We start from the raw sequence: 15,152 nt of genomic DNA on the forward strand, positions 1-15,152 counted from the left end.
AGCATTTTGAGCACATAAAGGGCTGGTGATCTGATACGGTGTCCCTGAGCCAATTACTGCTGGAAGGGGTCGAAATAAAATGATATGCACTGTGTGTGTGTGTGTGTGAGTGTGAGTGAATTGTTGTGGTGACATTGTGTCTTTAATTAGGCTTGTTGCTGAAGAATATTAACTTGTGTGCGCATGTGTTTCAGCTGAATGTAATCTTCCTCGGCATCGCCCTTTATAAGATGTTCCATCACACGGCCATTCTCAAACCAGACTCTGGATGTCTGGACAACATCAAGTAAGTACATGCAGTGTGATTATGCATGCTTGTGTGTGTGTATGTGTGTGTGTGTGGGAGGAATAATTCACCATTTTGGGATACAGGCTTGTTTGCTTTCTTGACGAGAGTTAAATCTGAAGATAGAGAGGACTTTCATGTCTGTCCGTTCAATATAGAGGTATCGAGCCAGCAGTGTGTTACCTTAGCTTAGCATAAAGACTGGAAACAGGGACAAACAGCTCGCCAAACTCAGTCAGAATCAAACACTGTATAGAAGGAGTGGACGTAGTCGCAGTGCCGTCACCCGTTGGTATGTGGACTACAGCTCCGAAGGCTTCTGTTTGGTAGTCTGGTCGACCCCATCTTGGTTTTCGGCCGTTACACACTTGTTATTATGCAAGCAGTGAAACAGGAGGGTGGAGCTAAGTTAGGCGCCCAGAAACTTTCATGAAGTGCAAACACACTGTGAGGTGAAACACGGACAAATCTCAGACTGTACAACGCTGTGGTAGAGACCTGTCAATCACAAGGTAGTCCCGCCCTAAAGCCTACCCTGCTTTATGGTCTATTTGACTATTTGAAGAAACTAGAGTTGAAACTAGAGATTGAGACAATAAACTCATGATTACAATGTTTACTGAGGTAATAAAACAAGAGAGAAGTAGAGTCATTTTCCCATAGACCTCCATACAATCTGACTTCTTTTTTTTTCAACCGGAGGAGTCGCCCCCTGCTGGCCAGTGGCGATAATGCAAGTTTAAGGTACTTCTGCATTAGCTTCACTTTTCAGACTTAATGGTTGCCAACTAAATTATCCTTCCAAGACCTTCCTTGAAAGCTCACTAATATAGTATATATATATATATATATATAGTATATCCCATTTGTTTGCGCATTAACCAAAGAGTAAAAACAACAAGCGTTGGATTTACGGGAGATTATGTGCCAAATAGTCCTGTTGTCAACCTATGTAAAATTGCAAATTTTAGTTTTTACACTTTTTTAAATGATCAAACAAACAACATGTAAATAGCAAATTTATATTTTGTTACCTTTAAACACATCCAGGCTAACTGTTTCTAGTCTTTATGCTCAACCAATCTGATGGGCTGCTGGTTCCAACTTCATATTTATTTCGCAGCGTTAAGAGTGGCATCCATCTTCTCATAAAACTCTCAGCAAGGACGCAAAGAAGTGTATTCCCCAAGTACTATTCCTTTAAATCTAATGTCCATTGTCCTTTTTTATTGCATGTTAGCAGCAACACGAAGCAGACTTTTGTCCCACATCAGTTCAAGATGCTCCTCGTTGAATCCATCACGTTATTTTTCCCAGTCATGTCATAACTCACATTGCCCTCAGAGAACGAAATATGACTTCATTTCCACTGAACTCTGTCTACTAAGCTAAACAATCAGGATTGTGTTATTTCTCGTTCCAGTGCAGCTCAAGACAAAAGGCCCAGTCTAATTCAAACAGCGTGCCGTGGCTTTAGCTCGACGCCCGACTGAGGCACAGCTCGGAATTTGTCATGTAAATCACGGAGTGGCTTACCCCGTTTGATTCATCATTTAAATATTACTGCCGATGTATATTGAAAGACAGCAGTTCTGAGTTGGTCTTCCAAGTGGGAAGCAAGTTTCATGAAACCAACTGAGCTCAATCAAAAAATCCCTGATGAAAGATGAAAAATCAAAGACGATTTAGATCGTGACGCATTTTATTTCCTCCCCTTTTTAATGACTTTCGTTTGTCTTTTTGAGCACACGAAAAGGCTGAGTAGATTTTAATATATTTCACTTCATTAGTCATGTCTTTACTGTGGTTCATTTACTTGTTCATCATCATCATCATCATCATGCTCCTTTTTGTCTTATTATTTTCTTTCTTCCTTTTGTTTCCTTCTGAATCCAAGCCACCATAAGTTGTCTTTGTTGTGGATTGGCTCCGGTAAGGCCTCTCTCCAATCAGGATACTTTCGTCTTCTTGGAGACATTTGTCATTGGTTTGCTTGTCGTCGTGTTTGTCCGTAGAACCTGCCCGGAGTCCGTGCATATCCCTAAATTTACCATTAACCTGCCTTGTGGAATGGATTATGTGTTGATGTGTGATTCGTGATCCCCCTCTGACCCATAAACCCGACGCGCTATTGAAATATTATAATAGCGTGGATGCTGGTAGGAAAAGGTAGAACGGAGAGACAGTGGGGGGGGGGATGAGTGTACCCTTTATCGAAGAGGGTCGTCAAACGAGCTTTATTGGAGCTTCTGTCTCGCCTGAGCGGTGCCACAGAGGGCAACATCGAATCAATCACCGGCGGTCTCGCTCACTTACTCTCCTCCTCTTTCCCTCTTCCTTCCAGCTAACTCTTCTAATATCTCAAACTCTCCTCTCCTCTTGCCCCAACCCTCCCCCCCCGCCACCCCACCCTCCCTTTGTCTCCCATTCCTCGCATGAGAGGTGATCGCTGTCCAGTCAGCCAATCAAATTAACAGCCATCATCGCGGCCTCGACAGACCAGAAAACTGTGACCTTTAGTGGGAAATGTCATTTATAATGGCTGTAATGTCCCTCTACTCACTGCCCAGTGGAGCCCACTCACACACACACTCGCACACACACGCATGCACGCGCTCCGACAGGGACTTACGATGCATACACATGCCCCGACACGACCACATTCCTCTGACATTTGGCCCTAATGACTCACTCCTGCATGTTAGGCTTTATAAGAAATGGAGGTTGCAGACTCCAGCACCCACTCCTGCCTGTGAAAGCCTCTCGACCCTCCGAACAGCGGAGCTGGGAAGGGGTTCCGCGCGGTCGGCCCTTCTCTTGGCTGACGTCAGCTGGCTTCTGACCGCCGCCTCCCTCTCTGGAGATGGTATCACATGCACTTTCTCTCTCTGTCCTCTCTCACCCTTTTTTTCGTAAGAGTAGGATTCTTTTAGGGCAAAGCCTCCCACTGTTTTTCTCCATCCTACTCCCGCGGTGCTGGGACTCCGAATGAACCCTCGCTGACCCACTTTCTCCCGCCTCGTGATCCCACGTGCATTAAACTTGGCCGAACAGCTTTTCTGATCCAGTAAAAATGAAAAAGAGAGCCTCTCATGCTCTCGTGTTACAAATTGCAATATATACTTAACGTATTATCTGACAAATGTCAAGATTATAGCACATTGAATGACATTTTTAACAGATTTCTCCGTCTAAAGTCGTGTCCCCTCTTCTTCCAGGTCCTGGGTGATCGGGGCCATAGCCCTGCTGTGTCTGCTGGGCCTGACCTGGGCCTTCGGCCTGATGTACATCAACGAGAGCACCGTCATCATGGCCTACCTCTTCACCATCTTCAACTCCCTGCAGGGCATGTTCATCTTCATCTTTCACTGCATACTGCAGAAGAAGGTGAGCGGGACGAAGCTGCGCAGACGCGCTTCATAGCATCGAAAAACACCCGCCGAGCTGGTTTGATCGGAGGCTCGGTATCCCCCAACCGGCTGCTTAGTTCTCTCTCGTTTTCACACCGACCACCTCACTTTCTCTCTCTCTTTAACGGTCTGTCTGGCCTCTTGGTAGCAGGTAACAAACAGTGTTTCTGTCCACAGAAAATTCAATAATAATTACAGAGCCAAGGGAACGGGATAATATTCGGAGAAAAAAAAACTCAGAATTTACAGGATTAAAGTGGCAAATTTGCGAGAAAAATCCCTCCAAAAATTGCAGGATTATAAAAATCACTGCTTGTGTTGTGAAGCACAGATTGTGGTCAAATATAGCTTGTTCAAATCTTCCACACAGACGGAGAGAAACACGTGTCTGCATACACACTCCTTTCTGTTTTAACCCCACTCACATTGACGCACAGCTCCCCCCTCGAGATCCCCCCTCTCGTTTTTCGAAAAAGATGATCTCCTTTATATATGTTCAGCGTTTGGTTGCACTCAAGGTGTTGTGAGCACATACGCATCACTTTTATTGTCCGTGTATTTTGAATTACATGTGGCTTCCAGGGAAGAGAGCCTACACATCCTGAGATATTTTTGGGAGTCTCCCACATGCTGTCAGTGCCGGGGAGCACGGAAGAGGAGTAGGACATGGAAAGAAAATTCATCAGATGCTGAATGCTCATCTGGCTGCAGCCCCGCAGAGAGTTTTTATTCTTAAGTGTACAACCAGTAAACAAGTGCACTTTGTGTGTGTGTGTGTGTGTGTGTGTGTGTGTGTGTGTGTGTGCAGTGCAGTGTGTGTTAGGCCATGGGATCAGGTGTCCTGAGAGATGGCCTCAGAACAGTGCTGAGGTTTTCTTTGGCCGCCATCCAACACCGTTTTCTCCCAAGACGCATGGAGCAGCTCACTACACAGCTGTTCAAACAGAGTGCGCGGCAAACACACGGCCGGCCGGCCCGCCAGTCCAACGAGCTTGTTAAAAAGCAATCACGGCCCTGTTTGTTCGAAACTTGATTGGGATCTAAATGCAGATGTTCAGTGTGTACGCGCCGCATCAGGTGTCTCCCTCAAGGGGGGGGGGGACGCGTCCATTTCAGATGGATTTGTGGCAGTAATAACATTTGGGGTTGATGTTGATGTGTGTCTGTAGGGGGGGGGGGGGTTATGAAGTTAATCTGTTGATGTCCACATTGTTTTTCATGGAGTAAATGTTTGCGCAACGAATTTGAGTGCAAGAAGTTAAAGGGGGTCGCTATATCAAGTTAAAGCCGTTCCACACTGTTCTGGTGCGTCATCTTAGAAACATGCGAGTTTAAAGTGGAACATCAGTCTATTCCTGTGCTTTTTAAACATACACATATATCTATGTGTGTGTGTGTGTGTGTGTGTGTGTGTCAGTCCGTAACTCTCTCCACCTCTCACCTTCCGCTGCTTAGGTGCGCAAAGAGTACGGCAAATGCCTGCGCACCCACTGCTGCAGCGGCAAGAGCGTGGAGACGTCCATCTCCTCCTCCAGCAAGACCACCACGTCGCGGACGCCGGGCCGCTACTCCACGGGCTCACAGGTGAGCTTACCTGCCTGCACACCTGGACGCTACAGCACAGCAGACTCCCAGGTGAGGCCGGAGAGCGCCATAGGGGGGGGGGGGGGGCAAAAACTGTTTAAAGGAACAGTGTGTAATATTTAGTGGCATCTAGTGGTGAGGTTGCAGATAGTAAGCAACAACATGAGCCTCAGCCCCCCCGTCCCCATCCAAATATGTTATCGCAGGTACAGTAACAGGGGTGGTTGCCGTCCACTCGAGTATCCTTCACGTCACCTGGTCAATACCCCCGGCCTTTAATAATTTAGGTTCGTTTAGTACCGTGTTTCAGAACGCATTCCTAACCTTCAGATAACGTAAAACGCGGAAGGCCAACATGGCGGTGCAAGATGGCGGACTCCGTGGAATGACGACCCGCTCCCTGTGTAGATATACTGTAAATGCCTTTTTCTAAGCTGACTGAAACACTACCGATTCTTCGTTTCAGGTGATTATACACTGATACAACACAGTTATGGATATTATATTCCATTTCTGCCAATTAATTAAGTGTCACACACTGTTCCTTTAAAAATGTGGAAAGTGAGATCGCCCAAACCCTGACTTACACCTTCACATATTGATGCTGACAGATGGAGCATAAGTCGCATTGACGGGTGATTATTCCCCCCCCTCCACCTGTTTCTCTCTTGCTGGCCGTCTCTTTGCTTTCTCCCTCACTGTCTCTCCCGCACTAACCTGCCCTCCTTTTGCACATCACACCTTCATGTATTACGTTTCTGACCATGTTTCGTCGCCGCGTCCTCCCTCTCCTGACTTTTCCCTCCCGCTTCTTCCTTTGTTTTTACCTCCTTCTCCCTCTCATCATTGCTACTCCTCTCTGTCTTTGTCCACTCCTTCCCTTTTCCCCCCTCTCGCTTCCTTTCTCCCGCCTATAGAGTCGCATCAGGCGGATGTGGAACGACACCGTGAGGAAACAGGAGTCCTCCTTCATCACCGGAGACATCAACAGCTCCGCCACGCTCAACAGAGGTAACCGCGGGATACCGCAGCATTCGCATCCTCATCACTGTCACCACATCTACTTTATTTAATAGTGGGGGATGCTCCTGCAGCACTGTCATTTAGTGAAGTGATAGGAGCGCTAAGCTCCTGATAATGGTACTGTGTTCTTGTAGAGAGGAAGATTAGCAGAACAGACTCAATGCTTTATGTTTTTTCTGCTGCATGCATCAAAGGTTGACTTCTTCCGGAGTTAGGGGTCATCTTTTGAAGCATTTGTCCGTGATAATTCATTGAAGTATGTGTGCGAGTCTCGAGCCTTACATCAGTCTCTTATATTATTATACTTTTAGGTTTTTAGAAATAATGCTTTATTATTAGCCAAACGTGTCGCTTCAGGTTGCCGATTCTCAAATGTACTGTTTTCACCACAGTACCAGAAATGTCCATCTCATCATCGGAAGGCTGCTGTTAGTTGCAGAGCCTTTTTAAGTGTGCATTAGGCTCAGCTCGCTGTATTTCTACTGTATTCTGAGCTGCCCCTCAAGAGAAAGTCGCTGTAAGAATGGATTCCATCAGCATAGCTGTCTGGGGGCGAGGGTAACGAGGACATAGACACCTAGACATTTTTGACACACGCACACACACGAACACACACACACACACAAGCACACACTGCCATTTGTTAGTCTCCAAGTCGAGATGTGGCCCTCGCTTCCTTCGGGCCACTAATAAGCTGTTAGCATGACAGATTGATGCCCGAGCAGACACGGTGTGTGTCAGCGCCTGAATTATCACACACTTAGCGAGGCAGGGCTTTAGACCCCCCCCCCCCCCCCCTCACACTTTAAAGTATGGTGCAGAGAGCTACTTAGCCAGTCGATTTCGAATGGCTGTGTACTGCGGCTTAGGAGTGAATAAGGATGGGATGGAATGAATTGGATGTGCTGATAGCAGATTGACTTGTTGAAATTGGGAGAGAGTAAAATGTGTTCGTTTCAACTTTAAAGTTCAGTTTGAAGACATTATTATGTCTAATATATAGTATTACTTTTGTCTCTTTTTTGTTGTGTGGGGGTGCAAATTAGTACCGTATATATAAAGTATATAAGTACATTTATCTATTGACATATGTATTTGTTTATTAATTAATTAATTAATCTATTTTTCTATTTATTTATCGATTTAACATTTTACTTTTTTATTTATCTATTAATTTATCGATTTATTCTTTTATCTATTTATTTACCTATTTCTTTACCAATTTTTCTTATTTTTTAACCAGATAATCAAGTCTGACAGCACTTTCTTCAGCCTTTCTAATTTATTCTCTATTTCGTCAGCCAAGCTCAGGGCCGCTGGCCAACTTCTCGTTTCCGAAGTAGTCATGAATTCCTACAAATATGAACGAAACTGTGGTTTCCTAAAACATTACATTAAGGAGTCAGACAACTTAAATGTTGTGGAATTTTCTTTTTGCAAAACACCTCGACACTCTGCCTCCTAGCAAAAACAAAAAAAGTCACCACAGAGATGTTTGGATGCCGTATGACATACATGCACACTTAGTAGTGGCGGTAGAGGTAGCGGGTGGTGTGACGCAACACTGGGATGGATGCTGTCGCGGCCATTTGCCTTCTGCTCTTGTGCAGCGTCGTCATGTGTACATGATCTGTCTCCCACCGGGGGAAGGAAATGCACCGAGACCATTTTTCTGTGGCCCCACTGTCCATTAAATATCCTGTAGTCATGCTGCTGCTCTGCTCAAGCATATTGAACTGCAGCACAGTCTTCTCCAAGCCACGCTTCTCTCTCTCTCTCCCTCTCTCTCTCTCTCTCTCTCTCTCTCTCTCTCTCTCTCCTCCCTCGGCCTGTATGCGGCGGCTGCAAGAACGACATGTCAAGCTTTTTCTTGGCTTTCGCACTCAAAACTGTTTGCTTGTTTGATTTACTTGTCCTCTTCTCTCCCTCCTTCTTCCACACACTCACCTTTCCATCTCACTCTACCTCTTTCTCTCCCCCCCCCTCTTGCTTACCTCCACTCTGCAACGTCTACGTGCTCTCTCCTTCAACCTCTCCACTCTGCCCCTTTTTTGTGTTTTGTTCTTTTCCTCGAGTACTTCTCTCTCCCTCCCTCCCTCTCTCTCTCTCTCTCTCTCTCTCCCTCTTTCTCTCTTCCGCCTCTCTCCACTCCGGCTGTTGCTCTTCCTCCTCTCCCTTTTCTCTATCTGCCTGTACCAGGAGCCATGGCTAATCATCTTATAACTAATGCTCTCCTTCGTCCCCATGGTACTAACAATCCTTATAACACTCTCCTGGGGGACTCGGCAGTCTATAACAACCCAGCCGTGGGCATGTACAACACCCAAGGTGTGCCTGATGTTCCTACTATAAACATCCATCGTTTTATGTTGCACTACATTGCTTTTGCATGGTTATGGCATTTTAAACACTGTGCTACTGTGATGCACTTTTGGCCGCCTGTCTGATATCGCCTTATTGTGGCTCCCGAGTGGAGGCGATCAATCACACTGCAACAATCTCGCACAAAGGACACCCACCGGGGCGGCTGCCACAGCGCACCAACGTGGAGACGGGGGGGAAATAAAATGCCGCCGGCAATTTATCAAAACAGCATAACGTGCTGATTTATTGTGCGCTATACACGCCGCATGTTGCCGTTTTATAAGCTACTTGGGAGCCATGATGTGTTTTGTATTATTTTGTGTAGATCGTCGCTTTCATGCAGCATGTGCTTCGTGTTTTTTCGAAATGTCATTTTCTGTGCGTCGGTTGGGACTTGCTTTGCTTGGCTTAGTGCACGTCTACTGTATGTTTCCAATGTATTTTTGATGTTTTCTCTGTATGAAATAACTAATGGACCACATAATAACAAGTTACCAACGAGGCCTCGGGAAGCAGACTTTGATATTGATTACCAGACAGGCTTTCTTTGTGAAGACATTGTCCATCAGGCCTTCCAATTACCGTCCAACTGTTGATTCTGTTGCTGCTGAAAGTTGTCTCTCTCCGCGTTTGAACTCACGTCTGTTTGTTTTCTCTCTTCTCCCTCATGCTGCCCATTAGCGCCGTACCGAGACACAAGTATGGGCTTGATTTTATACGACTGCTTCAATAGCATCGACCTCCTCCGCATGTGACACGGCTGTCTTATTCGATTTGTCACAGATTTCTTTTGTAGGATATGCAATTTTCTTGAGCATCGTATTAAAAAAAAAAAAAAAGAAGCATTCCAATTGAATCTCATTTAATTGAAATATTGTTAATCAAATGTGCAAATTGTTAGAACTGAGATGGAATAGGTTTGCCCTCAAAATGACTGACAATGTAATCACTTTAAATGTCACTCTAGAACATACTTATTTTTGCAGTGAAATTCGAGCTCTCTAATTGAGAAAATAAAAAGTACTTCTGAGGCTTCTCATGAATGAATTATGGACGCTCGGAGCACTTCTCCCTCCGAGAAAATTATCATTGGTACTTTTTAATCCTCACTTCACAGCACACGCTATGATATCAAACAACAATTAAAATCTACTCTTCTGAGGATTCCAATTAGTTTATTTAAGAAATCCTAATCATTAATCCTAACAAATCACTTTTTTTTTTAAATGATTATTTGTTCCGCAGAGGGTATCCTGAACAACGCGAGAGACTCCAGCGTGATGGATACGCTCCCTCTCAATGGCAACCACGCCAACAACTACAGCATGGCCAGCAGCGAGTACTTGAGCGACTGCGTCCAGATTCTGGACCGTAGCGGCGGCTACGGCACCCACAGCAACCACAAGGAGACCACCCTGGAGAAGAAGATCCTCAAGGAGCTGACCTCCAATTACATCCCGTCCTACCTCAACAACCACGAGAGGGCCACCACCGAGCGCAACCACAACCTGATGAACAAGCTGGTGAACAGCAGCATGGCCAACGGAGGTGACTGCTTTGGTTTCAGTTGTTTCAGGTTTCGACGGGGACACCTCTTTGTAAAGTCCACATCTAAGTAGGGTGCCTGAAAGACTTTTGTGCCTCAACATTTTCCAAACCGGGAGAAGGCGAGAAACTTTGCTTTGTATGCGTTTCGCTGGCATACAAATACAGTCGTACTATTGATACATACATGGGTTGCAAAACATGTTGTTGAAGCTTTGAACTAAGCAACATGACTGGTCTAATCAGCCAGCGTAGGTGACGATACCTGTGTGGGTGGTCAGTGGCTTTAAACCTGCAGTTCCAGAGTTTTTTGGGACACTTGGGGGCAGCTGAAACACCCTATAAACACAATACTAACAAATCATTACCTTTTAACTTTATTGTATTTTTAAATGTATTTTTAAATGTATTTTTAAATGTATTTTTAAATGTATTTTTATTGAACTCTTACTTATCCGGGATAGTCCCACTGAGAATTAAAATCCAAGCATTAAAGTTTCAGGCATAAAAGCACAAATTACAGACTTAAAAACAAAACAGCAAAATGTTTAGTCATTTGAGTCGTTTTTAACACAGATGTCTACTGTGAAGTGCTGAATTCATCCCCATGTCACCGTACCAGCCATAGCACTACCCCTTGTTGAAACATGCTGTAACTGTTTTTCCTGCCTGGTTCATTTTCAGGGAGCATGGCGGGAGGTAGCAGCAGCAGCAGCAGCAGTGGAGTTAGTGGGTGCGTGGGCAGCGGTAAAGAGGACAACGGGCCAATGGTGCTGGACAACCCCGCAGCCTTCCCCCACGAGGAGAACCTGGGTTTGGAGATCATCAGGGAGGAGTCCAACGCCCCGCTCCTGCCGCCGCGGCCCCCTCCGCCCGACAGCCACCCGCCGCCTCCGCCACCGCCGCACAGCTTCTCCCGGCCGCGGCGCATTCCCCAAGAGACCAGCGAGAGCTTCTTCCCCCTGCTGACCAACGAGCACACCGACGAGCACACGCATTCGCCCAACCACAGAGACTCGCTGTACACCAGCATGCCGGTGCTGACGGACCTTCCGGACGGGCAAGTGAACGGCTTAACGGACGGGGAGGAGGACAGCTCCGGCGAGCTGCAGCCCTGTAAGAGCGCCACCGCTCCGGAGCTGGACGACGTCTATTACAAGAGCATGCCAAACCTGGGCTCCAGGAATCACCTCCACGACCTGCAGAGCTACTACCACATGGGCCGCGGTGGCAGCGATGGATACATGGTGTCCGGCAGCAAGGACGAGTCCGACTCGTCGCCCGAGGAGCCGCCAATAGACCCTTCCCACCTGGTCACCAGTCTATAGAGCCGACCGAGAGACTCCTATCCCTCCCCAGCCCATTCTCACACTTCCAATCTTCCGAAAAACATTCTGTGTTGTTGACCGACAGACTGAGCTGGCCCGCACCTGGATCGATATACTGTGTGTGACATTAACTGTGGCTCATGACAATAGGGTTGGGAATTCGCCGGTCTGATGAAAGCGGGGACTGAATGTATTGTCACAAATGGTGCCGAGCGAAAGGGCGGTTCTGAGAGACTTTTTAGGGAACATCAAACAGAAACGGAACTTTAAACCCTAGCAAGGAGCGGAAGGGGGAGGGATTCTGTAATTTCACCCTACTTGTTTCTTTGATATGGAATCTTGGATTGACCGTAGTCCTACAAGTTCCCCAATATGGACCTCTAGCAGATCATAGCGTATAGTCTCCACTACCACCACAACAGGGAGGCGTGGCCCCCCAGCCCTGGTTAAAAAAGGGGCTGCCTGTCTGTTCGTCTGTCACTCCGTCTCACTCTTATAGACACGTGCTGGGATGATGTTTCCACCTCAGAGCAGGGTATTGAACTCCGGTGTCCGCGACATAAACTGGCCTTGAAGAGGCCCCGCCCCACTACCTGCCAATCAAGTGGAGGATGTACGATATATGCCCTCACGACCGATCATCCAAAGAACTATTTTATTGGGCAACCGAACTGTAACCGTATCACATCCGATGTTCTGAATTCCCCTTCACGTTCGTATCTGCTAAACTGGAGTTGTGTCTGGGCTGGTGTAACATTCCTGAAAGTTGTAGTGAAAAACAAAGAAGGAAGATCATATTACAACAGACTGAATTGGAAAAAAAAAAAGAAAAAAAAAAGAATGGGTTCCGTTTCTTCTCCTTTCTTCTGTAAAAGTTTTCAGTTATCAAAGGATTATAAAGAATTCACAAACTGTTTCTATGTATTGTACAGAATACAGATACAGATACAAATGTTGCGTATGACCAAGTCTTTTCTTTTTTTGAACTTCTTTTTAAGTTGCAAACCTTTTGTCCGTGGAGCTGTTCTGAAACGTCACGAGGAGTTCTGGTCACGTGTAGATGGCAGAACGAGCGAGGAACAATTCGTCTTTGTCGTTCCTTTCCGTAAACGCAGAGACAGTTAAGCACTCCTTAATTAATACGCATATACCCCACGCCCACTTCATTCTGGTCCTTTTATAGCCACACCACTGTCACTTACATTTTTGCAAATCAGCTGTTATCATATGCTTTACCACTGTGTAGATGGAAAACGAAAGAGGCGATGAAGTGGCCAAGTTATGAAAGAGGCGGTTGCTATGGAAATGCTGCCATTTAGTCTTTGCTGGAAGTGGGTCTCATCTCATTTGTTCTTGAATAAAGCGTTTCCTTCCTTTAGGCACAAGCCTGGGTGAAGTTTTGATTTTTTGTTGTTTTTACAGAGATATCAGATATTTGGAGCATACCCTCTCTATTGCCAAATGTTCTACCAATTGATATTACCTTGCGGTGCTGGTTGAGCTTGTATAGACGAAGAATGCTGAGGATAAAGAAATGTCATTCTCTTAAACTAAAAAGGAAGAAAATGTCCGCTATTTGAAAGAATGCCATAAATACACCGTATATATGTGAACTGAAGATGTGAAAACTCTGCACACGGTAGCACTGTCCAATGTGGAAAGCCAATGTTTACTTATTTAAAAAATCATAAGTGTATGAAGTGTAGCTTGCACATGTATCCCACAAGCCCCCCCCCCCCCCCCCCCCCCCCTCCATGTCCCCGAGAGAAATTATTTATTTATCTGTTTATTGGTTTGAAGGCGGCAAAACAGGCTTGGAGGAGAGAACGCTGGCTTTAGGCAGGAGTCAATAAAAAGGGCACTGGGTTTGTTTTATGGCTCTTTTTTAAAATTATTATGATCATGATTATAATTACAATATTATTGCTAATTATTTATTCTTTTTGTATGGGTTCCAAGTTGAATGATCTCATAACTAATATTTGTTGTAACAGTGAAAGTTGTTTGCCAACAAATAAATTACTGACATAGCTTTGCGGTTTTCCCGCCTCTTGAGTGTTATCAGTCATTACGTTGAAATTGAATGCAAACATTCAAACATTGAGTTCAACCCAACTGTGTTTTCACTTCAGATAATCAGTTCTACTGTCGGCATTTCGGAAGATAAGGCAATGCTGGTGTGTTGACACTTTGCTACATTTGTTTCATTCTGGGATAAATATTCTGTAAAAAAACATTCAGACTCCGGTTGCTGTATGGGAAGGCAAACGTTTATAGATTAATATTAATATTGTCTTTTTGGAAGAACTTTGACTGTCTGGCACATATGCCACAGTTCTCCATCGCATTAAAGGGACAGTTCACCAACAAATCAAAAACACATATTGTTCCTTTTAACTGGAGTGCTATTCATCAGTCCAGATTGTTCTGGTGTGAGTCGCCTAGTTCGGGGGATATCGGCTGTAGAGATGTCTGTCTTCTCTCAAATGGAATGGGACTATATGGCACTCAGCGTGCGGTGCTCAAAGCGCCAGGGAACTATGGTTGAAAGAAAATAGTTCCTACATGAAACATGAAACTGTTCACACCCCGGTCTGTGGGTTATCTTGAGTAACTGCGTCATGATTTCTGGAACGAAACATTGCTGTTGAGTTATTGAAATGTATTTTTCCATCTGCTTTGTGCACCACAAGCCGAGTGCCATCTAGTTCCATTTTATTGGAGAGACGGCAGATATCTCTACGGCCGATATCTGCTAAACTAGGCAACTCACACCAAAACAATGTGGACTGATAAATAGCATTACAGGTAAGACAATGTTCATCATTGATTTTGCCGTGAACTGTCCCTTTAAGACTAACTCTCCAAGCCATTTACATATTGCATATGTATGGCAGATTTACCCCCAAGGATCCGTTGATGAGTGTAATTACTTTCACACGAACCACCTGTGAAGAGGCTATGCACAACATAAAAGCCCCGGTGTGCCAAACCTTCATTGGTCAGGTTGAGAGCAGGTTGTGGTAATAGGCGTATGTTTGTGTCAGAGGTCAAAAACCTGCTGTAACATCTTTCATCTGAAGCAATGTGTGTTGCAGAATGTAATGTATACCCCGATGCCACAACAGTAGGATACTAAATGAAAAGAAGGCGGATTACAACACAAGATTCCGTTTGTTCGCCTGTACATTGTGTATGTTATGGTACAGGTGTCTACTTTTCCAGTCACCTCGAGATAAAGAAAGTCAGGAAAGGTATAGCATTCTAGTTTGGCCTGCTGGATAGTACAGAAACGTGTCACATCAGCAGCGGTGCTCTTGTTTTGGTATATAATATGTTTATATTATAAGAGAGACACAACCATGACGAACCCACTGGTTGTAGTGCCCCAGGGATGAGATTGTGTCGTCTAAAAGGAAGTTCTGCTGGAGATGAAGACAATACAGCGAGTCCTCTGCCATTTCCCTCTGTGTCTGGAAGGCATGATTGCAGCAACATCAACAGGCAAGGTAGGTTAGGTTCCCTCCCCAAGCTTCTGCAAAAATGGCCCAAAGATCGCTTTGTACCTCCGAGGGTGGTCCATGTGCAGGGAGAATCCAATAATCCAGAAGG

General features: G+C 45.3%; 1 protein-coding gene across 1 annotated transcript in view; it reads left to right on the plus strand.

The window, feature by feature from the left end:
- Window positions 1–13,571, plus strand: part of adgrl3.1 (adhesion G protein-coupled receptor L3.1) — a 117,845-nt gene extending 104,274 nt beyond the window's left edge. The window contains exons 19-26 of the mRNA XM_079277853.1: window positions 195–286; window positions 3,505–3,673; window positions 5,152–5,280; window positions 6,198–6,291; window positions 8,593–8,631; window positions 9,349–9,366; window positions 9,913–10,215; window positions 10,897–13,571. Of these exons, the coding sequence (XP_079133979.1) occupies window positions 195–286; window positions 3,505–3,673; window positions 5,152–5,280; window positions 6,198–6,291; window positions 8,593–8,631; window positions 9,349–9,366; window positions 9,913–10,215; window positions 10,897–11,540 (1,488 nt within the window). The 3' untranslated portion in view covers window positions 11,541–13,571. The remainder of the gene's footprint in view (window positions 1–194; window positions 287–3,504; window positions 3,674–5,151; window positions 5,281–6,197; window positions 6,292–8,592; window positions 8,632–9,348; window positions 9,367–9,912; window positions 10,216–10,896) is intronic.
- The last annotated feature ends 1,581 nt before the right edge of the window (window positions 13,572–15,152 follow it).

This window comes from Melanostigma gelatinosum, assembly GCF_949748355.1.
Source record: "Melanostigma gelatinosum genome assembly, chromosome: 11".
Lineage (NCBI taxonomy): Eukaryota > Metazoa > Chordata > Actinopteri > Perciformes > Zoarcidae > Melanostigma > Melanostigma gelatinosum.